Source organism: Platichthys flesus, chromosome 17 (assembly GCF_949316205.1).
Source record: "Platichthys flesus chromosome 17, fPlaFle2.1, whole genome shotgun sequence".
Taxonomy (NCBI): Eukaryota; Metazoa; Chordata; class Actinopteri; order Pleuronectiformes; family Pleuronectidae; genus Platichthys; species Platichthys flesus.
In genome coordinates, this window is record NC_084961.1 from 14,983,893 (window position 1) to 15,010,720 (window position 26,828).

At 43.7% G+C, this 26,828-nt stretch overlaps 1 protein-coding gene across 1 annotated transcript; it reads left to right on the forward strand.

The window, feature by feature from the left end:
• med10 (mediator complex subunit 10) lies at positions 1 to 2,686 on the forward strand. The gene is made up of 4 exons (XM_062410473.1): positions 1 to 255; positions 343 to 426; positions 905 to 1,007; positions 1,860 to 2,686. The coding sequence occupies exons 1-4, from the start codon at positions 134 to 136 to the stop codon at positions 1,953 to 1,955; spliced, it is 405 nt and encodes a 134-aa protein (XP_062266457.1). The 5' UTR covers positions 1 to 133; the 3' UTR covers positions 1,956 to 2,686.
• Positions 2,687 to 26,828: the final 24,142 nt, after the last annotated feature.

The following is a 26,828-nucleotide window of genomic DNA, read 5'->3' on the forward strand; positions in this document are numbered from 1 at the left end:
CGTTGCCGCAAAGCACTTCAGTGTTGTGGCTGTCGTGTTGTCAGCGGCTAACAGCGAATATCCGAGCAGGAGAATTCTTCCCACCGGAGAAATCGCTGTTCATTCATACCTTTGTTTGTGAGGCTTAATCAAAATGGCGGAGAAATTTGACAATCTGGAGGAGCACCTGGAGAAATTCATCGAGAATATCCGACAGCTGGGAATCATCGTCAGCGACTTCCAGCCCAGCAGCCAGGCAGGACTCAACCAGAAGCTGTGAGTCATGTAGTCCCCGAGCTGCTCGAAGCGGCACCACGCCGTAAAGAAAGCATCTGTTGATCTCTCCCCCCCTTTTCTCTCCAGAAACTTCGTGATCTCTGGTCTCCAGGACATCGAGAAGTGCCGCCAGCAGCTCCATGAGATCAACGTCCCGCTGGAGGTCTTCGAGTGAGTCCCTGGGTGTTTTAGTGGCTGGTACTTTCCGCCTCCATAATCCATGGCGACGTGTTTTATTCACCATTCTGTTTTGGTCTGTCATTGCCGAATCACCTACATAAACACTCTTTCGTGTTGAGACAATACCTTTCGTTTTTGTATTCGCGACACACCAAACCTCATTCAAAAATCGTACGATTTATATTTTCATCCGCTCCCCCTCAAATCTGGTGAAGTTTCACGCCTCGTTTTGATCAGTTTCTTGGTGTGTTGCAGTCAGTTTATTATTCGGCATACACATATTAAAAAAAATAACATTTACAGCTGGCATAATTCGTTAACACTTGTTGTTGCTACTCCTCCTGCTGCACTGCATGTCGTTGGCTGAGTTGGTTCAGATAAACTTGTTTGCTGTGGAATGTGTCTTGGCCAACCTACCACATACAAACATCTGTGCTTCAGCTGGGATTATGCCTCTTTGTGTTTGTAGATATATTGACCAAGGTCGAAACCCTCAGCTGTACACCAAGGAATGTCTGGAGAGAGCCTTGGCCCGGAACGAGCAGGTCAAAGGAAAGATTGACACTATGACGGTAAGCGATGATGCCAGGGTCTTACAATCCCTGCCAATGGCGCTATAAGATTAAACATAACCTTAAGGCATTTCCCTGATTTACTTCTCCTGAGCACCTGTAGGAGTTTGAGAGTAGATATAAAACTTCCATTTCAAGGATCGTCCAAATTACACAAAGAGCCATGTCAGGGTTTCCCTTAGGTTTCACACAATCTGGTACCATGGTCATGATAATATTTATAAAATCACAACAGGTTGTTCTCATATTTCAATTTGAGCTAATGTGTTAGAAGTATTTCAAGAATTCACTCCAGCAGCCTGTAGGAACTTCTGCTGGAAAAACTAGACAAAACAATTTTAATGCTGATTTTCGTTCGTAACACCCACTAGCTGGCAACATAATAGGGTTAATATGCAACACTGTTAAAGACTGGTGTTAAACTGGTACTAGTACAAAATGAATATGGTCAGAATAAATGAATATGTATATGTCTTGGCCTGAAATAGGAGAAATTCCTCACATTCTTTACAGGAGAATATTATATTGTATCATCGCTATTATGTTATCATCTCTCTCCAAAGCAGTTAAAAACTCTTCATGCACTGCCCCTTATTCTGGTAATGATAACTTTAAAGTGTTCTTGCTCATTGATTAATAGTCCTTCTAGCAGTTCTGCTCCACGAAACATTTAATTTATACATCTCTCTTATATTCTAAAATTTTTTGCAGTTTGGCTCAAGCTAGATTTATCATAGGGTACAGATCTAACCTACACTTACTATGGTATAACTATACACATGTTAGACTGTTGTCAGAGTCAAAGTGGCAACTGTAAACTAACCCCAGCTGTCTGATTTTCTTTGATAACAGAAATTCAAGAGCCTTCTTATCTCAGAGCTCAGCAAGGTTTTTCCAGAGGATATGTCCAAGTATAAGGCTATACATGGAGAGGACGCCCCCTCCTAGTGACTCCTGCAGCGTGACCCCTGACCTTCAACCTGTGACCCTCAAAATGAAAGCCTTGGGGGTGTTTGACCAAGTGGGAGCCTCTGTGTGTGTGTGTGTGCCAGCAGAATATGAAAACACCCACTTATTCTTTTTTATGAATGTTGTGACCCTGAAGGAGAAGCTTTTATTCCCTGACTCAGCCAATCCCTTCTCACCTTTTAAGTTACATTAAACTTCATTTAAAGGAATAGGAACCAATAGCAAGTATATGCAAGATCTAGAGAGGAGAAAGATTACATTTTTTTCTGTGCTGAGTTGTTCTGTTGCTGGGAGACATTTGTGTGTTTTTTTTACGTCTCTGTTGATGCATTGACGTTGAGTTTGCAGCAGAACATTCTTACAGCTCCCAACTGTACGGACAGAAATGTTACGAGCTGCATGCAACCTGTGTGATTCTGCATCAACAAATTGACTCCATCAGCTGTACATACATTGTGTTTATACTCCTACACTTAAACCTTTTGTAATGCTTCCTCATCATCATGCAACATGCATTCGTACCACGCACACACACTTCATAGCATTTTGTATCAAGCTCAGGTTTCTAAAGGCCATGATAACTGAATGCAAATGTTATTTGATGGTACCTCTGTGCCTGATCACTTGAGATGGTCAGAAATGAGTCCACTCTTTATTTGTGACCTGTTTGTATTATACTGTTTGTTAATAAATGATCCTTGTTGGAATAATGTTGTGTTTTGTCTGTTTTGCTATAGTGAAACTGTGAGTTTAATCAAATATGTCCCATGCAGGATGGTTGTGTGCTTTAAAATCATATAATGTATGCATTATAAATGACTTGTGCAGTCCCAGCTCTAAACCTGGCTGCATGGAATGGGCTGTATTCAGGGCCTGTGTTCATTCTTTGGAGCTACTTCAGAATAAGATCTCCTCAAACAGTTCTTCAAAATACAATAATTCATATGGTTTGTGCGCAGAGCATTTATTTTATATTCTGGTGCAGACTGAAGTTAGAAAATAGTGTTCATCTACCTGGTTTATCTACAATGAATATTTTATAGATACTTTACTTAACTTCTGATATTTATTCATACAATGCATGTTGGCTTTTTCAAAGGTCTGTAGAGCAATCAACACAATCTCCAGACCAGTTCACAGCTTTTCAAAATAAAAGCACTGTTATTCAGCAAATATAATAAATATAAGGCATTACAGCAACATAATGATTGTTTTGCTATTACTTTGAAGACAACTTGTTAAAGAGGAAGTGATTCCATGAATGTTGCTGCTATGACGGAGGTTCAGGAGGTCAGTCTGGGTAAATAATCAAATTATAAAAGTAGAAATACATATGTATTGGGGTACATATATGCCTTATAACATTTTCAGGTATGAATGGACAAAAATACTATAATGAAACATTATGAAAATAATTACATTTTCTCATTGTATTTCACCTAGCTCTGTTGCTCTAACTAGAACAACATATACAAATTTGTATCTCTAGCATTAGTTCAAAGATCCCAATAATCAAGGTGCGGGAAACCTGAGGGATCGAAACGTGAGAATATGTGTCAGTGGACACAAAGAGGTGTCAGTGATGTGTTCAAGGTCATCTAGCTAAGGTGTCGTCTCCTGACCGTCTTGTATTGTAACCGTACACTGTCTCTTTGCGTGTGCGTGTCTATAAGAAAGGAAAGGAGGCTTGAGAAAGAGAAGAGACTACGTCATCAGGCGGGTCGCGGCCCAACACGCCTGCTCCTGCTGGGGCTCAACCATGGCGACACGCCCTCTGACTGTGGTGGCCCGTCCTCTGGGACAGAAGGAAGGAAATGAGCCCTGTTATTGGTTTGTGATCTGTGCTGCAGGGTAATACAGACAGCCCTCTTCCCTCGCTGTCACTCCTCCCTGAGGATTTCTGAATGCTTGTCTCATTTAGTCAGTTGTGGTTTATTGAAGACACTCAGCCTCCACCTTTTAGTGGGGGAGGAATAGAGGGGTCTGCTTCTTATTTTAACATATTGGTTTTCTCTGTGAACGTAATAATTTAGTTGATATAATGTATATATTCAGTGTTAACCCTAATCACAATCTAGTGCTGATTAAGCAGGAGGATAATAATGAATATTTCTGTACAATTTGGTGCAGATCAATATAGAAATCTGAATCTAGTGGATTTAAACATGGTTTCAAAAGAGGACTGCTGGGTCGGAATAGTTGACATTACTTTTTTTCAGTGTGATAACATTTTAATCAAATCCACTGTGAATAAAAAAACATAGTCCAAGGGCGTTGGAGTGGTTGAGGGGATGGGGAATGGTGTCCAATGAGGGGGGAGATGCAGATAGAAGGCGTCATTGGGGATTTTAAGGAGTCCAGAGTTTTTCACATTGTAAATTATTACACAAAACAAAACAAATCTAATCCCAAAAGTTTCCCAAGGACAATCAGACCTGATCCAATCACAAATACGGCTAAACCCAAACAGGGAGAGAGAGAGAACCGCAACACCGCCAACAGCTTCATGCACCACCAATCATAGACGAAGCCAACGAAACGAAAAACACGTTATTTTTTTCAAGGTTCATATTTTCCATCATTTAAAAAATATCAATACAACAGTTGCTGTCAGACGTGCACTAAACTCCAGAGATTTCCCTGAAATTTCCTGTATTGCTGCATGTGAAAATGCAAATGTCCAACCCAGCTGCCAACCTTCCCAGTAAAATGTTCAGAAAATGTCTGGGTCAGCCTGGGCATGTTGATGACTAACACACAGAGACATAATTGAAAATAAAAATAAAAATATCTCAGGATGAGAAAGAGGTGTCATAAATGTAGAAGACACAGATGAAGTTGTCAACTTGGAAAGATGAGATTTAACCGCTTTTGATGGCAGATGTCGATAATGTGCTGTCAACAAAATTTCTGAAGCGGACTTCCTACGTCATGTCCTGCCTCCTGCCTGCCAGCCCCCCCACCACCAATGACAAGTGGATCTGCGTACGTCTAAAGTGTCACATGTACCCAAAGAGTATTAAAACCTGTGCGGATGCAAACAGTCCTGTGTTTCACCTTGAGCTGCTTTAAACCAGTGCCGTCAATAGCTTCTCTTTCTCTGCTCTTTGTTTCTCGTCTGTTTGGACCCTCTGACCCTGCTCCTCTGTGTGCACATCAACAGCCTCACTGCAGCAAGTCACAGCGGCGCTAGTCAAGGACACCCTTTCAATCCAATAACAAGCCCATTTGGAGAGGGGAGAAATGAACTGAAATACTGTTTCTATTCAGTTTGTGTTTGCGTCTGGGCCCTGTGACATTTCTTTCACGGGGTGACACTCTGACTGTGTGTGCATGCGTGTGTCGTGACGCTTGACTAACCAGAAAAGGGGAAGATGGCGAGGAAGAGACTTTAGTACTGTTAATACGCCTCTGTATGAAGTGCTTAGGAGTGCTGGGTGACTCATCCAAGGTGACTGAGTCTTTCTTTCTCCTCTCTTCCTGCCCTCGATTCACCTCCACTTCCGCTTTTTGTCAGGCCTGAACAAACTCCCTCTTTTTCAATGGCCGACACTTTACTCTTCTTCTTCTGTGGTGTCTTTCTCGGCGTTCCCCCTCAGGATGAGCTGCGTGGTGTGTTGGCACAATGTTGGCTCTGTTGATTGTAATGATTCATGTGGAGGTGGACCCTCATTGGCTTGATGGGTGCTTAAACACAGGAGGGCAGAGTTCATGTAATACACCGGGTGGGATAAATGCTGTAATTGTCAGATCCTGTGATATTTCATTTTGTCTGCTGGAGGAGTCCACTCTTCAATTTCATGGTGTAAATGGGACGCTCAACAAATTGCTTTTCAAAAACAAAGGCACGAGTGCACTGCACCTCTGACTCTACGAGGTATCAAATTGTGAAGGAGTGTTAGGTGCATGTATCAGGTGATCTGTTGCCTTCGCACTCTTTAAATAGTTAATTTGATTCCCTGAAAACATTAATTCAGGACAAGGGAAAGTATCAAATAACAACATGCAGACAAACAACCTCCAGAATGAGCCAGATATCCTTCTTATTTCCAGCTTAATGTGTATTTGTGCTTCACTTAGAGATCTTGAAATTAAAATTCAATCACAGTACAGGTTGTATAAGGGTGTATTTGTTATATACATTTTCCTTTATTTGGTACAGACTTCAGCATCTCTGATGTGTATCTCCTCTGTTGCCAGGGAAGTACACAACCTTCCTTATTCCTCAGTATCTTAAATAGTCGCACACATCATATCCTATGATGTCTTCCCACTTTCTCTGTGTGGCTGTAATTTCAGTAACGGTGATTCAGTCAGAAACATTTATCGTGATTTAACCCTTTATTGCACAATGGAAATAGTTAGAAGCAGTTATGCTTGGCACGGATGGCTCCATTCTTTGGTTGTTCCCTGGATTAGCCACGCAGCATGCTGATGTAAAACAGGGAATGCGTGCAAACCCGCCAGTGGGCGAAACACATTTTTGTTTCAAGATGATGCCGCTCACCGAGACCATGTTTGGACTCAGTGCTAAAAGGGGGAGGCTGGGATGGTGGAGGCAATTTTCTAGCAGCATAGCATGAGTGGCAGAGTAGCCGAGCAGGGATCAGTGAGGAGGAGGAGGTTGTATTTGAATGGTCTGCTTGTTGAGAGGATGGGCTGTGATTGGTAGGTGATTCACGAGCACCAATAACTCTATCAGAAGCCGACAGCCTATGCCAGCTGAGCACATGACTCCTGTGTCCTGCATGAACTAACGCAATGCTTCATCTGTTGTACAATATTTATTACCTCCAACGCTGATGTCATCCCCATAGCTTCAGTCCCCCCATTGCTTGGAGAACATATTCTGTAAGCAGTGTTATGGTGGTGTAATAGCAAAGCAACACTTACACATCAGCGCTTATGATCCGATCACAAGTGGACAGCGCTAAGAACTGGTGTGAACTCACTCAGATGGCAACATGAATACTCCCTGGGCCAAATGTAAAGGACCTCTTACTCAGCTGACATCCTCTGACACTGTTACTGTTTCACTATGAACTGAACCTATGTTTACTCTTATCTGTTTGTGGCCATCGGTAAAAATATCAACACCCACCATGATGTCGTGACTGATACTTCTCTTAATTTGGTGAAAGCTTTCTTCTCTGCAGCGCCTCCTGACTCCTCTCTCTCTCTCTCATGCCGACACACAGAAACACACAAACTGTGACTTCGGACACTTCTGTAAACTGGGACAAAACAACATCATTTGATGTTTAGAAAATGACAAACATGTTCATTTGTAGAGCGGGGAAGTGAGATGTGATCGCAAAGGGATCACAGGAGACACAGTAAGTATGCATTTTAATGCAAGTGAGAACACGGTTAATAGCAGATGTGTACGAGGCCTTTTGTCAGTAGTCCGGCTTCCACATCATCATGGCTTACATTTGTGTTATGCACGCCTAGTGGCTCTCTTGGTATTATATGTTTCAATACGGGTGTTTTTTTTCTTGATAAACAATGTGAAATTATTGTTCGTTAAATATTTCTTTCTTTAATTTACATCATTTCCCATAAGCCCAAGATGTTTTGTTGGCTGTTTCACAGCTGGATATAAGAAGCGAGTCCATGAGTGTGTTTTAGTATAAAACTAAATAATGTTTTTTTAGACAAATGAAATCTGCTGTATAAGCCTTTGTTCTCAGTGCCTGTGAACCTTTAGCAGCTTGCCCGTGCTGTAAAGTTTTTTGACTTTATCTTCATGCAGATGCTTTGAGAGTCTGGGGCCTGGAACGATGGCTGATAATTATATAAATCCTCCCGCGCCCTTGGGTTAGTGCAGAAAACACAAAGGTGGGGGCGGCTGCCTTTGATGCTATTAGCATAATGTCTTTCTAATGCTAATGCTAAGTGCCTCAGACTGACCGCTGGAGCTCTGTGGCCCACGACCGTAACGTGCTTACATGGCTGCTGATCGCTCTCTGCCGCGCTCTTGTCTCCGGCATCGTGGCGGCCGGCTGTCTCACCTCAACTCGGCGACAGTCAGTCAACTTCTCAATGAGGGCAAGGGGGCGGACCCCCCCCCCCCCCCCTTCTGTCTCCCTGGTCACCATGGAAACACCGCACCCATTCACCGTCATCCACCCTTTCTCTCTCCTCTTTGGACAATGGCCATTGCTGTGTGTGTGTGTGTGTCTGTGTGTGTCTGTGTGTGTCTGTGACAAAGTGCTGCATAGCAAATGTTAGAGCAGTGTGTGAGTGTCTGTGTGTGTCAATGTATTACAACAATATATTGTTGTAATAGCAATTGACCCTTTATCATCTGATTTGTGCTCGAAAATCTACAGCACTCCGGGGCTCGCACATGAATTGTAAAACACATCACAGCAGGATCAACTGTCCCACACACTGCTTTCTGAGCATCTATGAACTCCACACACATCCACGCACACTTGCATAAATGTGGAGGCACACAGTGTGAGTCAAGTCATATAGTGCTGCTGTGGAGGTGAGCACCAATTGTGTTGCAAACAGTAGTGACACAAAGGATAGTGATGAATACGACTATTATACCATCTGGACCTACTCAGGGTTGGCTCTGTCTGCTTGAATGTGTGTTGAATGTGTGTGTGTGTGCGTGTTTGTGTGTGTGTGATGGCCATTAATGGAACGATAAAGGCACTAAATGAAAACTCTAAATAAGCTCAACGATGGCTGCTTCGCGATGCTCCTCACACCTGCCCCAGCAAAGCACCCTTCAACAGCAGCAATTGAATCATTGAGCGAAATATAGAAACACCACAGATACAAGTCGATGCATGAAAAATACTATTCCTGTGTCTGTTTTGCCAGCAAGTCTACTTTCCTCCTCCTGGTTTCATCTGCAGCTGGGCTGCTCTCCTCAGAGTGGGGGGGGAACCAGACAGAAAGGAAAGAGAGAGACAAAAGAAAAGGAAAAAGAAAGACAAGAGATAGGGAAGGGGAGGAGAGGAGTTGTTAAAATTTAATTTCCCTCTGGTTTAATTATCTGACTGTATAGACGGCCCCTACTCGTTCTCTCATGGCTGTAAATGTTAGAGGTGAAAATGTGGTCGGTGTGCATTCAGGATCTGCATGTGTGTGTGTATGGTGTGTGTGTGTGTGTGGGTGTGTGTGTGTGTGTGTGTATGAGACTTTCTTCCCCGTGTGTGTTAATGACGTGCACAACAAAGCAGGAGGTGCGGCGGCAGTGCTGAACAGGGACTACATGATCCCACTGAAATGTTTAAACCTTGCTCATTACACGGTGAAAAGAGGAAATCGATCATTTTCATTACAGGCCGTCGGCGCGCGGTTACACAAGTCAATGAGCCGTCATATTCACAGTTATGATTTACTGTAAACTGGTGTGTGTGGTGCTGCCTCAGACGTACCGAGTATGATTAGAGCGTATGTTATCCTTCCCCTCTCACCAGTGCATGAGAAAACAACCAGTGGCGATTCTCACATCCTAACAGCCACTGTACTGGTGGGGCTTGCCAGAGGCTGTTTTGGCCCGAGGCTGTGTGTTTCCAGGCTATCAACACAACTCGGTAAGAGGGGGTTTCTCCTTTGTTATATACAGTATTAGCTGTAGTGGTTCTCTTTGTCTTGTGGATAATATCTTCCTGCTGGCAGATATATAAAGGCTAAACCTCCCCACCGTCTTTTGTTTCTGCTCCTCTTAGGGGTTTCTAAACCTACCTTGTTAGGTCCAGACAGGAAGACTCCAAAACAACAAGTGTGAAAGGCTCCTTGGACCATAGATCAGAACCCAAAGGAGTGGTCTTGGTCCTGATTCAACTGAACCATGGTTCTATTCGTTTGGAATATCTCTGGACTTTTGTACCAATAACAGGAAGTAGGCTGAAGGTCGGCGGTTCATTTACCATTTTCCATAAAATAAGGATTTCCTTGCCGTCTTGGCCTCTGACATACTAATGTTTTGATGACACAACAACAAGTCAACGTCTGATGGCCGTCTACAAACCAGTCAATGACAAGTATAGGCAGATGGAGCCCACACAATTAGTGATGACAGGACGTCTATATTCCGCCCCCTATATTGCAATATGAGACCAAAATTCACTGGAACATTATAACATTAACCTTGGTTTGGACCAACTGTGAAAACTCCCTTAATGTCAAAAGGCAATATTATAAGTAGAAGATTTCAATCTTTAAGTTTTGATGGTCATTTTTCTGTGTTTTCATCTTTGTCATCATCTGGCTCCTGCTTGAGATATTCGTCTTCTTTCAACTTATTTTGTGTCTGTCGCATGTTCGAAACGTCTTCAACCAAAGGTGAATTTTCATGCTGTTTTCTCACATGGGCTTACTTATGCATTTTCCCGATATTTCAGTTCAGAGTTCAGTTCAAAGTTCAGTTCTGAAAGCGGTTTTACATTTTACTGACCAAATGATTTACAGATAAATCAAAAAAAGAGTTGGTGGATAAATCAGTAACAAAAATAATCATTAGTTCCAGTTATCGGGAGATGGGATTTGTTGGCACCGTAAGTAAAGGATCAGACCTTAAACTACTGCATGAAAAAACAACATATCAACCAGACACTGATTGTTGTAAGAGAAAATATCAAATTCTGTATTAAAGCAGTCTCTGAGTATGTAAGAGAACCAAAGGACGATGGAGGGAAATGCTGCTGATCGTTTTAAGATGGCTCTCTGAGATTAATAGGTGGTGTCCCAACTGGTCGAGGGAAATGTTAATTTGTTTCTTGAATAATTTCCCCCATAGTCAGCTGCTACCCACAACCTCTATTGTCCTCAGGGTTTCCTTTTTTATCCCTATGGACACACACACGCACGCACACACACACACACACACACCAAGCTCCATAAAACTCGCAACCACGCCCTTCCTTTGTTTGGCCATTTGGCATCAACTTCTGTTTTCTGATGTGACCCCCGCAGAGGTCATTGCATATATGCCACGCCGGTCGACCCCAACCCCCCCCCCCCCCCCGCTCGCTCCTCACTCTCCACAACAAACACGCAGCGCAACACACTTCACCGTGCACGACTTGACCTGGCCACATGCACATCACACAAACCTCCGCCCACGCACATCTGTCTACGTGCCAACCATATATATAGATTAGAGGGCTGCAGGGAAGCAAGAAACACAGAAGTCAAGAGGAGGTGCATGTAGAACTGACTGGCACCAAGCATTATTGTGTCTGCAGAGGATTCAGAAGAGAGTAATTCAACACCTAGACCAGTTTTTGCTTTAAGTAACTATTAGCTGGGTTTATATTAATGAGGAAACTGTTGGAAATCATTTGAAACAAACTCCAGGCTCGACCACAATTTGCTCCTTAAGAGCTCCAGATTAAAATACCAGCTCGAGGCTTTATTCAGTCCGTGCTTTTAAAATAATGATTCACTTTCTCGCCTGTATCGCTTTCTGTGTTGGTTTAACCAGTTTATAGCTTTTGGAATAAGCATTTTGTTGCTGTTCCCCCTCAAAAAGGTAAGAATGATAATTGGCATTATGGTCCCTGTTGACCGTATGCCGACTGTCTGCAGGTTACAATCACAGGACAACCTGAATGAAACAGGAACGGATGATGGATCTATAATGTATCATGGACATATGTGTGTGTCTGCAGGGGTCATGTGTTTGTGTGTGTGGGAAGGGGGTGGGTGGGGACGAAATGAGGTTGCCACCAGCATAATGAAGGCAGAAGTGTCTCCCTCACACTCTCTCTCTCTGTCTCCCATCTGTGTGTGTGTGTGAGTGTGTGTGTGTGTGTGTGTGTGTGTGTGAGTGTGTGTGTGTGTGTGTGTGTGTGTGTGTGTTAGAATGGGACGGGCCATGTATAATAGACCTTGTAGGCCATATTGTTTCCGGCTCGTGCTGAAGTCCCTGTGGCAGCAGATGTGGTGGTACACAACAAATACAAAAGCTCATTAATCACTGTCTTGGGTGTGTGCGTGTGTGTGCGTGTGTGTGTGTGTGTGTGTGTGTTCTTGTTCTGCTAGGTTGCTTTGCATGTATGCATATTTTTGTCGGTTGGCCTTTTAAGTGTGGTGTATGTCTGTGGGTGGGGGGACTATTTTGTGATTTTTTTGTTTTTCTTGTGTGTGCAAATTTGCAAGCGTAGCCACTTGTGTGTTCAGTTTGATCCCACAGCAGGGGTGAAGAATTTAAGTGTGTGTGTGTGTGTGTGTGTTTGGACAAGGTGGTGTCTTCACAGTAGTCTAATTCAAAGTGTTGCTGGGGGGGGGGGGGGGGCTATTATGTGACATAAGCACCAGTAGCAACTACTCTTACTTAAATTTTGTATTCTGCCTGCTGGGTGCGCACACACACACACACACACCCACACACACACACACACACAGATTGACACAATTCACTTCTTTCCTCTGTCTCTGGATCCTCCCTAGAATTACATGAGTTATTTAATCAGGTCAGAGGCAGTTTGTGTTTTCCCACACACACCTCCTCCTGGTGACTCAGAACCACACTGCCTGAAACCACCTGCTGCCTACATCTGACGTATCACAAAGTAGTAAATGGACACAGCAACCACAGTCATCCCTCCTCTCTCTGCCTCCCCCTCTCCCACTCATTATCTCTGCTCTGACTTGTGTCTTCATTGGTACCAACAGTTTGCGTCCTCACTGGAGGTGGGTGGATCTGACGAGGTTTGCCCACGGCTTGCCTTATGACTTTTGATCAAGATACTCGAGCGGAATTAATTCAAAGTCTTAATGATTCTGGATGAGGTTCAGCTCGCAGGCAGGGAAAAGATTGATGGGTTTCATTTCCATTTTTGGATGTGGAAAGGTGTGTTCACTTTCCCACTGTGGGAAAGGTATTTTATTGAATAATTTTGTTCAAATTTGATGGTAATTGTGGCCCGAGGCAACGCTTCTCCTGACTTATTCAACTGTAGACTTCACAGGCGAGAAAAACAGGTTTGGTTTGACCTGAATTCGGGATTTGAGAGGTTAAGCTTTAAAGTTTTGACATCTCAAATTACAAAACTTTGTAGCTTTGAACTCTAAAGTCACTCTTAACATGTAATATCAGACTACCACCCTTTTCTGGTGAGGAAATGTACCCGTCGATCTACGTTTCTACCCTCACCTATGGTCCTACATGAGTTCTGTTTAGAGACCAAAACGTGATTGCAAACAAGTGGCCGTAATTTGTATTCTCTGTTGGGTTACTGGGCTTTCACACATCCGGAGGGAAGTCAGGTTAGAACGAGTGCATTGTCATGTTGAATGGGGACAGTTGAGGTGGTTTGGGCATCTAGTCAGCACACCCGACTGGGAGGAGACCCCCGGGTATACTCAGAACTTGGAGGGACTACATGCATCTGGACTGGGAGAGCTTGAGATTGTGGCATGGGCGAGAAACCTCTGTTATACCCAACTTGGCAGGACTACTTCCATTATTCAAGCTTGGATAAGTAGAAGTTGATGGATGGAAGGATGGTAATCATTATAGAACCAGGTTAGAGAATAAGTTTTGCAAAGACCTTTGGTTTCAAGGGATAGGGTCGATAATGTATTCTCCTAGAAGACAAAAAAATGTTGTCTGAAAGTTTTTTGTGTAAAACAATATCAGACATAATCTGTAATTCCCTTAGTCTAATGTCCTCAAGGCAATAAAAATGTAGATGAGGTTGTTTGTTCAAAGGAAATACCAATGTCACATTTTTCAGACAACTGACTCCTTGTGATAATGTGAATAACAACCTTCCAAGAAGGAAAGAAAAAAACAAAAATAGGGTATTGATTTTTTTCTTTGCAGTTACACCATTTGTTAGTACTTTCCAAAATGCATTTGAACAAGAGCCACAGTCAGCTTTATGTTAAATGTAAATTTCTGTTTTTGTACCTTAAAGGGATGGTTCACCGAACAATTTAAATTCACCACGATAGAGGGTTCGAGTCCACACAACGCTTCTGGAGTTTCAGGGGGAAACAGCGTGAATCTAATACAATTCAAGTCAATTGTGACCTCTTCTTCAGATGTAATAAAACAACAGAAAAACACAACATGCCTCCATACTGCTCCTGTGTTGTCATCCAAGTGCCTCCAAGCTCCGACATTCATAATCGACTCATAACGGCGTCATTTACACCATGTTTTTAGCCTAAATGTCCACTGAAAGCATCCTCGGGGGCGTGTTCACGTATCCTCGGGCACATGGAACACCTTACACACTCTCGCCCATAGGCACATCTGCCCTCACTAGAGTGAATTACCTGAGGTCATCATGAGTTGAGGGATGTTAGTCAAACCGAATTTAAAATGCCGTAAAATGCACACAAGCATGATAACGTGTGACTAATTTCAGTATTAATTTTAAGTCAAAATGAAAAAATATCGATTTGTCTGATGAAAATGTTTGATTCAAAATACAAATAGTAATCCAATTAAGAGACTTAAAGCTGAGGAGGCAATAATTGTTATTTAAGTGGCGGTCAGCTGGTGTGAGTTGTTAACAGCAGTACTATTGACTTCAGTCTGCTGTAGACTGGTAAGACACAACCAAGGAGAGCTGAGTCTGGAATCACACCAAGGCAGTTAGCAGGAAGCGCTGCTGGTACCAACGTGTCACTTAACAGTTTCACTTGCGGCGTCCAACAGACCTCAGCGCCCGACACCTAGATCCTGCTGTGTGTTACCTTCACGGCTTCTGTGCTTTGCCCTCCACACCCGCTGTTCGCCAAACTCACACTGTCACACTGAGGCTGGAGCTTGGGCCCCGAGTGAAACATAGAATCTTTGATCATCCCTCACACACAGAATTCGGTCAGCCAGTGTATCGCCGCCTGGCTAAGCCTAAGCTTTCGAGTTTAGACCCAGTTAACTTGTGCTCAAAGGGCAAGCAGCTTAATGGCTTGTCCTGACTGGCAGAGCATCAGTGGCAACACTGGCTGCGAGTTACATAACCCTGCGTCATGGAGCTGGATGTGGCCTTTTACTCTGGCTCGCAGCTGGGAGAGCTCCGTTCTTGGATACACAACATTTTCAGACATAATTCCGCTGTTATGACAGTGGCCGGTCTTCGGACAAGTTAATCTGGGATCAAGACTTGTGCTGTCCTCCCGGAGCCTCTCGGAGCATCGTGGTGAATCCACTGCTCAACTCGTAAGACCCCAGAGAACCTACAAAGACAGGATCATGAAATATTAACTGCTGCTTCATGTAATTTAGGCGGTTTTCACCTTCAAGCTCCAAACCAAACACTTCTTTGGAGAATGCACTCAGTCGGCCTCATGAATAACTTACCTTGGTGCAGGTTTGTAGGTTGAAAACGGTTGAAAGGACATCTATCTTTCCTGTTCCCAAACATGTACGGCTGTGGCTGTGGTCGTGAAAGCTTCTCCTCGAGGCCCCCGAGAAAGTGATGACGGTGAAAAGCAGCAGAGAGAAGCGGCAACACCTGCTCACTGTAATGATGCATGCTCGAAACAGTCCTCCCAGACAAGGCTGCTGCGTTACATGCCTGCTGCACTTTAGGCACCTCGATCCATTTTAAATCACGGAATTTGTGTGTTTCTCCATCTGTGGACGTGCTCGTGTGACTCCTGGCTCTACCTGTGTGATGAAGTTACAGGGGAGGAAATTTATAATTACCTTGTTTCGTGGGCTTTGGTCTCTAGAGAGCGGGAGGAGGAGGAGGCGGGTGAAGAGGAGAGGAGGGGGTGCTTTTTAAAGTGCACAGTTGTGGAGTGGCCAAATTTATATTGGCAGCAAACTGCTGATTTTCCTACATTGTCAGCGCTTCGTCTGCTCAGGGGCGCACACGAAATTAAGAGACAAGTACGGGGGGGGGGGTCTTAAAGAGTGACCCCGTCTAGCAGGGATGCAGCACTCTCACTTCTCTTCACCGGAGAAAATGAAAGAACGGTAATAAGGTGATAATGTTGTAATCAATCTGGTGAACCCTAGAGTTTTTCATACAGCACCATCACTGGGTTGAAGCTACATTGTGTATCTGCAAAACTTATGACACTGCCATCAACTGTATTCAGTGCTATTTAATCCAGAGTATTATTGTTCCTAAGTTTAGTCTTGTTTTATTATGTCTCTTGTCGGCACACCAACTTTAGGAAGGTGTAATACTAAATCTTTCAAGCCCTCCATTAAGAATTCATTGGAGGGACGAGTGGGGATGTTTTGGCTGTATATTCACATAAAGGACTGTGTGCAGGATTCATATTCCAGAAAAAAAAATACACATCATTATTCATTTACTAGGTCAAGGTCGGACATGTCAGGACACTGATCCTCCCCGTTACCCAGAGTCACGAGCAAAAAAAGTATCCGAGACCTTTGGGCACGGCTCCGTTCATCCTTACAATAATTCCTGTGTGATAGTTTGGACTTAAACTGTGTCTCGGCTCATTTGTCAGTGTGCAGGGACGATGGACTAATCCCGTCTCAAAGACCGAGCAGCTTTGCATTTAATTTTAGCAGCCCCTCTGCCTTAATCTTCCCTTCCCCTTAACCCACTTTCTCGCTCCTCATGCCTCCACACAATGAACAGAACGAGCAGCGCTATTGGGAAGATGTCTTCGGCTTTTCTTATCCATGTCCATAAGCTCACTTAAGACAATTAATCTGTCTGGGTTTGTAGCTTTTAACGCCCCCTGATAGAATATAGAGGGCAGAGGTTGTGTTACAGTAAATGCTGGTGATATTCTGGGGATGTTCCTTATGTTTTTGTTGCACATTATATATATATATATATCCGACTGTCTGTCTACTTCAGAGTCAGGAATACTGTAATCTTCTCTCACATTACACAAACACACACACCAAGATCATCCAAATATTTATCTTTCATACATATTTGTTACGAAGGCTACAATAAAAAACAATCAAAGTCAGATTCATGTATTTAACCCGTTGTTCTGATTCAGAGCTGATCCATCGACCTCTGTTTTCTCATCAAAGCATCTTCAAATGACATCATGACAGCGTGTGTGGACCTGAGAGCAAATTGTTCTGTCCATGCCTCTGTGAAGACACATCTTTATTTATTAACTGATGTGACCCTCACTCCTTTGCTCCATGCTGTTCTCCTGCCAGGAACAGGATGGGGTGAAGATAGATTAGATGGTGAAGTCATGCACTCATTCTCCGGGAAAACGGCCCCCTGTACTTGGAGAAGGTGATGGACGGTTTACTGGAATAACAAACCTGCAGTGAAACTAGCTGGACGTTGGTGTGTGTGGACCTTGGCTTCATTCTGGTGTGTGGAGAAGTAGGTTAATCTTTATTAATTAAACCCAACCCTCTTTAAGTCATTTTAGTCTCATCAGCATTGTAAGCTAATGGCTATTTATGCACTAATGCCCGCCATTCCAATGTGCGTCATGACATCACACAGGAAAGAAGCAGCATCAGTTTCTAGACTGCAAAAATGACTGTAGCGTTTCTCATCTCTTATAGATATGGTGCTGGACCCGATCAAAGAATGTCTTCAGAGTCAGAGGCCATTTTGGTTTTGAAGCTCATGAGCAGTTGGAACCATTTGTTGTGCCACAGCAGATTGGTGGGTAGGCCTGCACAGATCCACCCGTGCTCCCTCCAGATGACACAATTTATGCAATGCGGACCTATGCGTACTTGCAGATTCAGAGGTCGTATAACACTGGGTCAAAGTTAAAAGACTGTCCAGAGCCAAAGAGGAAGAATTGGCACGCACACTTCCCTCCTGTAGACTACTTCTAACTCACAGCTACTCTCACATTAGCAGCTCTGTAGTTTTATTGCAGTCTTATACTTCTCCAGAGAATGATAGAGGTTTAGTGTTTTACACAAAGGGCACCTTGAATGTCGCTGTCAACGGAGGAGAGAACACATTTCTCACCTGTGGAGTTGATCCTGTGACAACCTGGTCACAAGCCGCCTTCTTTTACCTTCAGGCTACAGCTAATATAACTTTCCTTCCACCTGACATCAGCACACCTGGACTGTATTTATGTGTAACGTTTTTCCAGTCGAAAGTGCATTATAGTCTCATTGACCCATTCACACACACATTCATACAGTGTTATATACGCACAGCACTTTCTATTACATACCATCCATACACTGTTGGCACAACCGTCAGGGACAATCTGGGCTTGAATATCTTGGCCAAGGACACTTCAGAAAGCAGAATGGAAGTACCGGGGATCGAACCACTGACCTTCAGATTAATGGACGTTCCTATGCCCCGAGACACATTTGTCCACATTTCTAAAAGGCTGGTACATAAGTCTTAATTTAAAGAGAGTAATAAAAGAAAAACTCTTACAGTCAGTGGAACTGTTTTCATATATGGACTCTGGAGAAGGTGACTTTTCCTTTTGGAAATGAAGAACACAGCCAAGCGACTGTTAAACTGTCACAGGTTTGACAGCCACTGATGTTGCTCCGCCCCTGTGTGAAACTTAAAGAATAATCAGCTCCATTACGGAAAAATAAAAAGACACTATATCAACCAGTTAGTGTTGTTCCTTCCTTTCTCCAATCACAAATATTGTATTTTATGAAATAATTTTGTGGTAAAATGCAGAGTTTGGCAACTCGTTCGTATATTTTCTCAAAGTTCTTGTTTTGTAAAATATTGCATCCTGTGTAATGCTGATGCACTTTGACCCTCGAGGCCTAAAATGTACATGGTCAACATAATTCCGCTATTTCCACAGACACAGGCAGAGAAAGTAGGTAGTTAGACGGCCACAAAAACAGACACACTGAACCAACCGACCCCAACTAGATCATCACACACTCACAGCTGGTTGCATCTAATGTGGCAACATTCAAGAGACGTGAGGGGCCGCAGCTCGACTGCTGCTCTGCTGTGAACCTCACTCTCCCTCAGTTGTGCTGAACTCAGCCACCTTAAAAATAATGGACCACGTGCTGCGTTTCACTCCGGCAGCCCGTCACCGTACACACTGAGTTGGTGGACCATGTTACTGTGTGTGTGTGTGTGTGATTGCGTGTAGGTCTCCAAATCAAATTTCAAATGGGCCTTTTTCAAGAAAGCCCCATTGGGATTTTGCTCTGTAATGGAGGTTATGGTTTGGCCATAAAGATGCCGCTGGGTTAGATATGTGGCATGATAAATACTACGATACATCCGTTAGACTCACACACACTCACACACACACACACACACACACACACACACACAATTGCACTCCTCTGTTCATTATAATGGTATCCACACTCATAGACTTGACTATAATTTCCGCATGATTGGTTTTGTGTCTGTGTGTGTGTGTGTGTGTGTCTGTGGTTGTCATTTCACCTTTGCCACTGTGCGGTTGGAATCATTTGCATGCTGATTGATGGGCTTGTGTGCACATGCCCGCTGTACGTGTTAATGAATCCACGTTTGCCAGTCACACTCCATCTGCAGAGTGAGCCTATATCAACCCATGTACACAGCCTTCCCTGTCAAATCTACCTAATGAGAAACGTGAGCATGTACGTACATGTGGGGTGTGTGCACCAGATTGAGTGAGCTGCAGTCAGAGTGTGAAGTGTATAAATGATGCGGGACAGGTCATAATGTGAGCGTCACCCGGCCTGCTGCTCCGTTTATACGTTTCAGTATGAAGTCAGTAACAACCCACACACACACACACAAACACACACACACACACACCACACACACTCCTTTCTCCATGACTTCAGAGGACATTAATTGGCTTGGATTAATTTCCTGGAGAATTAGCCTACTACTTGTCTAACCCTAACCCTTACACTAACACACATACTTAAACACACACACACACACACACACACACACACACACACACACACACACTTGAGCTCCTTAGGGGTATGTACCTTTGTGTTTCTGTTGGCACAGACAGGAATAGCCTTAATAAGGCGATTAAACACAGACACACACACTCACACACAGTTCCAGATCATTGAATGGGACTAATCTTTTTTTTTCTCATGACAAGTTCATCAATGAAGTGTTTTTCAGGATCTTGTTTTCTCTGAGTGATCCAGACAGAGCTCTACTTTATCCTCCTAAATGGAAGCATCAAAACCCTGTTCATCCTCACGTAACAGAAGACACATAATTCAATCAGATGGATGATTCCATAAAGAAGCTGCTTGTGGCTGGCTAGTCAAATGTCCGCCCCTGCTCTGGTGCAGTCCTGCCCATGGCGGCTCTTATGCAATGGACTTTATGCCGCCTCACGAGTCCGCTGGCTGATGATTCAACCCTTATTTGGCGAAGGAGTCAGGATGACACAGCAAATACATGGTCGCCATGTAATGTCATCGCTTGGCTATTTTAAGATTACATCCTCACTTGGCTCCTCAAGAGGTATCTGTGTGGTTTTAAAAGCGAGGGTGTCAGAGTCTGTCTTCTCATCTGTTTATAGCCCGTCGATCTGTTTTTCTTTGCAGGCTTCGAGAGAGTAACAGGCTCAAAACTAGACCAGACAGTAATAAAAGACTGTTCACTAGTGTGCAAAATATGCAGTAGTCACAGGGGCTTTGTGTCGTTTATCAAATATGGGGTGCTGGAGAGTTAATATACAGAGGGGCTGTCTTTAATGCAGCTCTGTGTCCAGGCAGGTTGCACAGGAATAGAAGAGCAGTTTCGAGCCTGGACAACACACATCGGTGTCAGCTCTTATCCACAAACTCTCTTGACATCTTTCTCTGTGTCTTCTGCCTGTTTACCTGTGTCCTCTATTACTTTTTCAGCAGAAAGTATACATATATATTTTGCAAACTTTTGCAAATCATAAACCCCCCAACTTGCTCTTGATGCATCCAGCGAGGGATCCCCTGCTGTGTTCACACATAGGTTTCTGATGACTTTATAGGGGGCCAGGGGAGAAACTCTGCAGGCTCTCACTCAGACATTTGTGTTCAGAACACTGCTCTAGTTGTAGCTGCCACTACGAGCCAAAGAAAAATTGTTGAGGAAGACCTTCCTGATAACAGTAGCAAAAGGTGACTGGAATTTCTTTTAGCCAACATTTCCCAGCTCTTGAGCTAACAAAAAGCCCCCTCTAAAGATGAACTGAATAGTAAATAATGAATGTGTTTATGGTTGGACTGACAGTAAGCTTATTGGTTATTTAAAAAATCAAGCAAAAAAATCAAACACGATTCCACCGTTTGTTCTTGATCTTTGTTGATGTGGAGCTTTGCATTAGGCCACAATAAAAGCCTCTGTGACCAGTCTCAGCCGGTCACAAAAAAGTGACTAGAAATCAACACAACAGAGTATGAAGTGAGCCCACGAGCCTGCAGAAGCTTTTTTCCCTCGCACATTTCCATTTTAACCTTTCTCTAGCAGATGAAGTTGATGATGAAATCATTGCCTTTGTTTTCATGTGCAACCCTCCCAATAGTCCTGACATGTTGACGGTGCTGACGTATGCAGAAATGCAAGGTTAATATATTGAGGATGGGGTTGTCTTTTTCTTATTTTTTGGGGGTGGGGGGGGGGGGGGGTGGGGAAGGTAACCCTGCCGAATACGAAATGCAAGCAAATCCCCATGCTTCACATGTGTCCTATTAGCATACATCCGATCAAACGGCCCAGGACTCCTCAGTGATTATGCATCCAGCCGCATGTTCAGTCTCAACCCGATTTTACTCCCAATTATCATATCATTATCATAGCCGCTGTGTAGTCAATTTAGTCTACACAGTACTCAGGGGAGTGGTAGATATGCTGAAGTCAGACAGACCGTCTGAACCAACCATCCATCCTTCCATCCATCCATCCATCCATCCATCCATCCATCCATCCATCCATCCATCCATCCATCCTTCCATCAATCCATCCATCCATCCATCCATCCATCCATCCATCCAACTATCCAACTATCCATCCATCCATCCATTCATCCAACTATCCATCCATCCATCCATCCATCCATCCATCCATCCATCCATCCATCCAACTATCCAACTATCCAACTATCCATCCATCCATCCAGTCATCCAACTATCCATCCATCCATCCATGCATCCATCAATCAATCCATCCATCCATCCATTCAACTATCCATCCAATCATCCATCCATCCATCCATCCATCCATCTATCCATTCATAGTAGGTACAGCATCTAACTAGTAAGTCTACATTATCTACTGCTGAAAAAAGACTACAGTGATAAATATAGAAAATAAAGACAGCCACGTCACGCTGATGTCAGCAGAGTAAGACTTTCCTGCCATGATGTTGCTGCTGCTAAAAGTCTAAACGAGTATCTTCTCAACTTTATCAAACCAAAAGTGATGAGATTGAGCATCCAACAACAGAGCCCTACAATACAATTTCACCTTATCCTGGTGAAGTAGAAATACTACTGTGACGTGGTTGTGGATTATTTCAAAATGAAACCGGCACAATGAGGTGCTCACACCGTCCCTGACTGTCAAAAACCACCCATTGTGATGCGTTAATGTAATTGTATACAGAGAGTCTGAATGTGCACACTTGGGGGACAGGAAAAGAATAGAAGGACTGAGAGAGGGAGGAAATCACGGGCCAGGGAGAGCCACGTTCCTAAGAGACAGCGATTAACCCGTGATTGGCTGTCATATACAGTAGTTAAATCCTGCATTGCTCAACACTAAACAGGTTTGATTGTTTAGGAATGGACGAGGTTAAGAAAAGGAGAAAAAACGAGAGGGACATAGTAACAAAGAAGATGGAGAAATGGGGGAGGGTGGAGTAGGACGTGAGGGAGGAGTGAGGAGGAGTGAGTTAATTGGGAGAGAGAACATTCTGGCAAATACCTGTCGGGTCTTTTAACTCTTAGTGGGCCAACTGTATTGATGCCACCCCCCAACCAGTCCTCATCCACGATTACACCATATGATGCAAGAAATGTGCTGGTTTGTGGAAAGAGAGAGAGAGAGAGAGAGAGAGAGAGAGAGAGAGAGAGAGAGAGAGAGAGAGAAAGCGAGAAGGAGTCTACAAAGAAAAAACAGAAGGAGACAGGACAGTACATTGAACAGGCAGAGAAGGAAAGAAACATCACAGGATGGGACCAGTTAAATAAACTGCCTGGTACCTGTGGTTCTCTGGGACAGTAAAACAACTACATCCGAAACTGCAAAGCAGGTGTACATAATTCACCTACTGTAACGGCTCTTCCGCCTGTTGAAATTATTTTCCATTGATGAAGCCAATTTGGTTTTCCCAGTATTACACTTATGGCTCTGCTCTCTCTGTATCAATGGCTCCTGTAAGGATCCCTTCATGAGGGAGGACCAACAAGGGAAGGAAGTAAGGGAGGGGGAAAAGGAGCTTGCTGTAGTGATTGACAGACGAGAGAGAAGTCCTCATTTGAGAAAATGAGAGTGGAAGGAGTGAGGAAAGGAGTCGACAAGGATCTTCGGGCTTCAAACCTGCTGTAAAATGTGGTTTCCATCAGGGGTCTGAAGCAGTCACAATTTAAGGGATGAAAAATGTCAATGTCTAAAAGTAGATAAAATCTACTAAAACCATATCACAAAAGCCGCAATGCACCACGCTTACATTATAACCCACAAGAACACATTGCGGGGCATAGGGAGGGGAAATGAGGGTCGTCCACTTACTAGAAGGTGGATTGTTCAATCCCTGGGTCCCTCCAGTTTTCTTCCTAATTTTGGACAATATAACTTATTTATCCACATTTACCCCTGTGGGACATATGGCAGCAATAAGCTTCTTCCACGCATCAGGGTCTTGTGCTACATATGGTGCTTCACCCCATGACAGATCCGTCTCCTCATCATCCTTCTCCACCAGCTTGCTTTTGGGCTGCCCGTCTTTCTCTTTCCAGCTGGAGACCGTCTCAGGGCAGCTTGAGAGAGACCATCATTGGACAGCCTCGAGGCATGGCCCAGCCAAAAAGCTAGAGAAAGAGACAAGATACTGAGCCCCAAATTTGGGCCATGAAGCCCTTTTGGTGTTCTATGAGATTGGAACAGCGCTATATAAATACAGTCCATTTGCCATTATCCACTGCTATATTATAACATAATCACTCAGTGGTTATTCCAGGTCAAGACACACACACACAGACTCACAAGGTGAAAATAAAACCATCCACGATGTCATGGCTGGTAAATCAATATCTCACTGATAAACTGATAAATTCCATCTGGGCTGTGGAAATGTCCCGACCAATCAGAATGAGCCAGACACATCTAGTCACTCTTGTGGTTAGGGATCTGCAATACATGGGACACTTGTAGGAACTTATCATTAAAGCAAAATGCCTTGAATTGTCCCAAACCCGTGATTCACGATGTACAATACGTGGGACACTTGTAGGCACTTAACATTATAGCAAAAATGCCTAGAATCGTCCCGACCAATCAGAATGAGCCGCACACTTCTAGGCCCTTATCATGGAGGCAAAATGCCTAGAAATGTCCCACTCTTGGTGTTTGGGAAGTACAATATGTGGGACACTTGTAGGCACTTTACATTAAAGCAAAAATGCCTAGAAATGTCCCACACTAGTGGATACGGAAGTGCAATACTTGGGACACTTCTAGACACTTATCATAGTAGCAAAATGCCTAGAAAAGTCCAGACCAATCAGAATGAGCCGGACACTTCTAGGCACTAATCATGGAGGCAAAATGCCCAGAAATGTCCCACTCTTGGTGTTAGGGAAATACAAAACGTGGTACACTTGTAGGCACTTAAAACATGTCAAGAATAAATGCAGCCATGTCAAAATATGTCATCATCACTTATGTTAGACTAAACTCTGTATAAGAAAATATCCCATCTGTCCATGAACAGCGTTATTGTTTATAGAACAGCAGAGTATATTATTAGATACATTTCATTCCATGGGCTGTGGTGACAACAGACTGGGACAGAAACAAAGCAGTGGAGCAGCACTTGAGTTAAAAGTGAGTTATACTGGATATATTATTCATTTGCTATGAGGTGAATATTTCATGACCTGTGACTGGAAACTGCCCCAAGATTATTTCAGAGTCTGGGTCAGAACTCAGCGGAAATCAGCAAATCACATCTGCTCTGTGGGTTTTCTGTGTTATTGTACAGTAAATCGTATCCAGACATTTTGGGGAAAAGCGAACTCTTGCTTTCATCAGTGAAGCTGAAGCTCCTGTTCCTGGCAATTTATGATGTTGTGGGGATTGTTTTGTTGGCGCATCCAGAGTCATTCAGTTGCTTTTCTCACTCTTGCCTTGGTGAAACATCACGTAGTGCATCAGAGGTAGAGGCGTCACTAGAGAGAGATGCAATGCACGGATATGTTTCACTCCGTGTAGCAGCATGATTCATAGTTTGTGTTTGCCCACTTCTAGGAGCCTCCAAGACTTATGGAACACCCTGTGCTGCTTTTCTATGGACCAATAGTGCAGTCTCAATTCTTTTTTTCAGAATCACAGCAGAATTGAACGGCAAGACGAAAACGACACAATGCTGCTCCAACAGGTTATTTAGTCTCATCTTCTCCTCCTGCTGAGGCACAAATTGATTGCCACAGCTTTGCATTCAGCTGAATATTCTTGGAGGTTGCGAAGAAATGAAAGGTTAATGAAAGATTTCTATCTACAGAGGCTATTGACATCCCTGATGACCTTTGAGATTAAGCCTGCAGTGAATCGTGCGAAAGAAAGTGAAAATATTCAATTTAGCAGTAAATGTTTGACCGTGGCTGCCAGTGCAGCGCTGTTATGTGTTTTGGCTGAGTCAAAATAATGTGACAGGAGTGGAGATGATAAAACATTTATTCACCTGTGTGGACTCGGACATAATATCAGGCAATTCAACACTTCTTAGCGCAGTGATTCTCAAACTGTGGGGCCCGCCCCACCGGTGGGGCGTGAAGGCATATCAGGTGGGGCGCGGGACCGGGAGAGGGAAATGTGATGCCGGGTTCCAACCATACACGGAAGCGCGCGGCGCTCAGCGCGGCCCTCAGCGCGGCTCTCAGCGCGGAGCACCGCGCTTCTGTGTATGGTTGGAACCCGGCATCACATTTCCCCCTCCCGGTCCAGCGCCCCACCCCGCTATGCGCGGCACTCAGCGAGGCGCTCAGCGCAGTTCTCTAGCGCACAGCCGCCTGGCTGTTCACGCCGGAAGACTTGACGCCGAAACCATCGGTGCGATGTGAACGGCACAATTGAGTAACAGAAATGGCGCTCGCGTGGCGAGGCGCTTCCGCGTCCGGTGTGAACTGAAGAGGAACAGTTCATTGAGATGACATCTGACTCCAGCCTGAGGCTGAGGTTTACAGCAAAGACACTGAGTGAATTCTGGATTGGCGTGGAGGAATGAAGGAGCATCCACTCATAGGGCAGAGGGTTAGGAGGATTCTGCTTCCCTTTGCCACATCCTATCTCTGTGAGATGGGCTTTTCTGCTGTGGCCTCACTTAAATCAAAGTACAGATCTCGGCTCAATATTGAAAATGATTTAAGAGTGGCATTATCAAGCTTAAAACCCCGTTTTGACAAATTGTGCAGTGTAAAACAGTCTCATTGCAGCCACTGATACAGTTGACAAGACTTGAGTTCTTACATAGTGAGTTGTTTCTGCATGTGTTATTTTTGGTTGAACTTTATCATCTTGGAAACAAAGTGATTGTAATTTAATACATTTTTTCTCCATATTAGAAATAGCACGGACTGATGGAGGAATGTAGTGAAGAATGTCACAAAAAGTTTTAATTGCTTATCAGAAATTCCTGAAAGTGATGTGAAGTTATTGTTCATGTACATGCTATTTAAGTACACAAGTTAAACGTGACAAAGGTATTGCACTATTTTTTGTAAGAAGCACACAGATTGATGTGGCAAAGTAGTGACAAATGTCACAAAAA

What these genes read in the sequence shown, in the direction of transcription:
- med10 (XM_062410473.1), top strand. Translation starts at nt 134, where the DNA reads ATGGCGGAGAAATTTGACAATCTGGAGGAGCACCTGGAGAAATTCATC. An exon ending in GTCCCGCTGGAGGTCTTCGA is followed by an intron (nt 427 to 904) that starts GTGAGTCCCTGG and finishes TTGTGTTTGTAG; the next exon opens with ATATATTGACCAAGGTCGAA. An exon ending in GAAAGATTGACACTATGACG is followed by an intron (nt 1,008 to 1,859) that starts GTAAGCGATGAT and finishes CTTTGATAACAG; the next exon opens with AAATTCAAGAGCCTTCTTAT.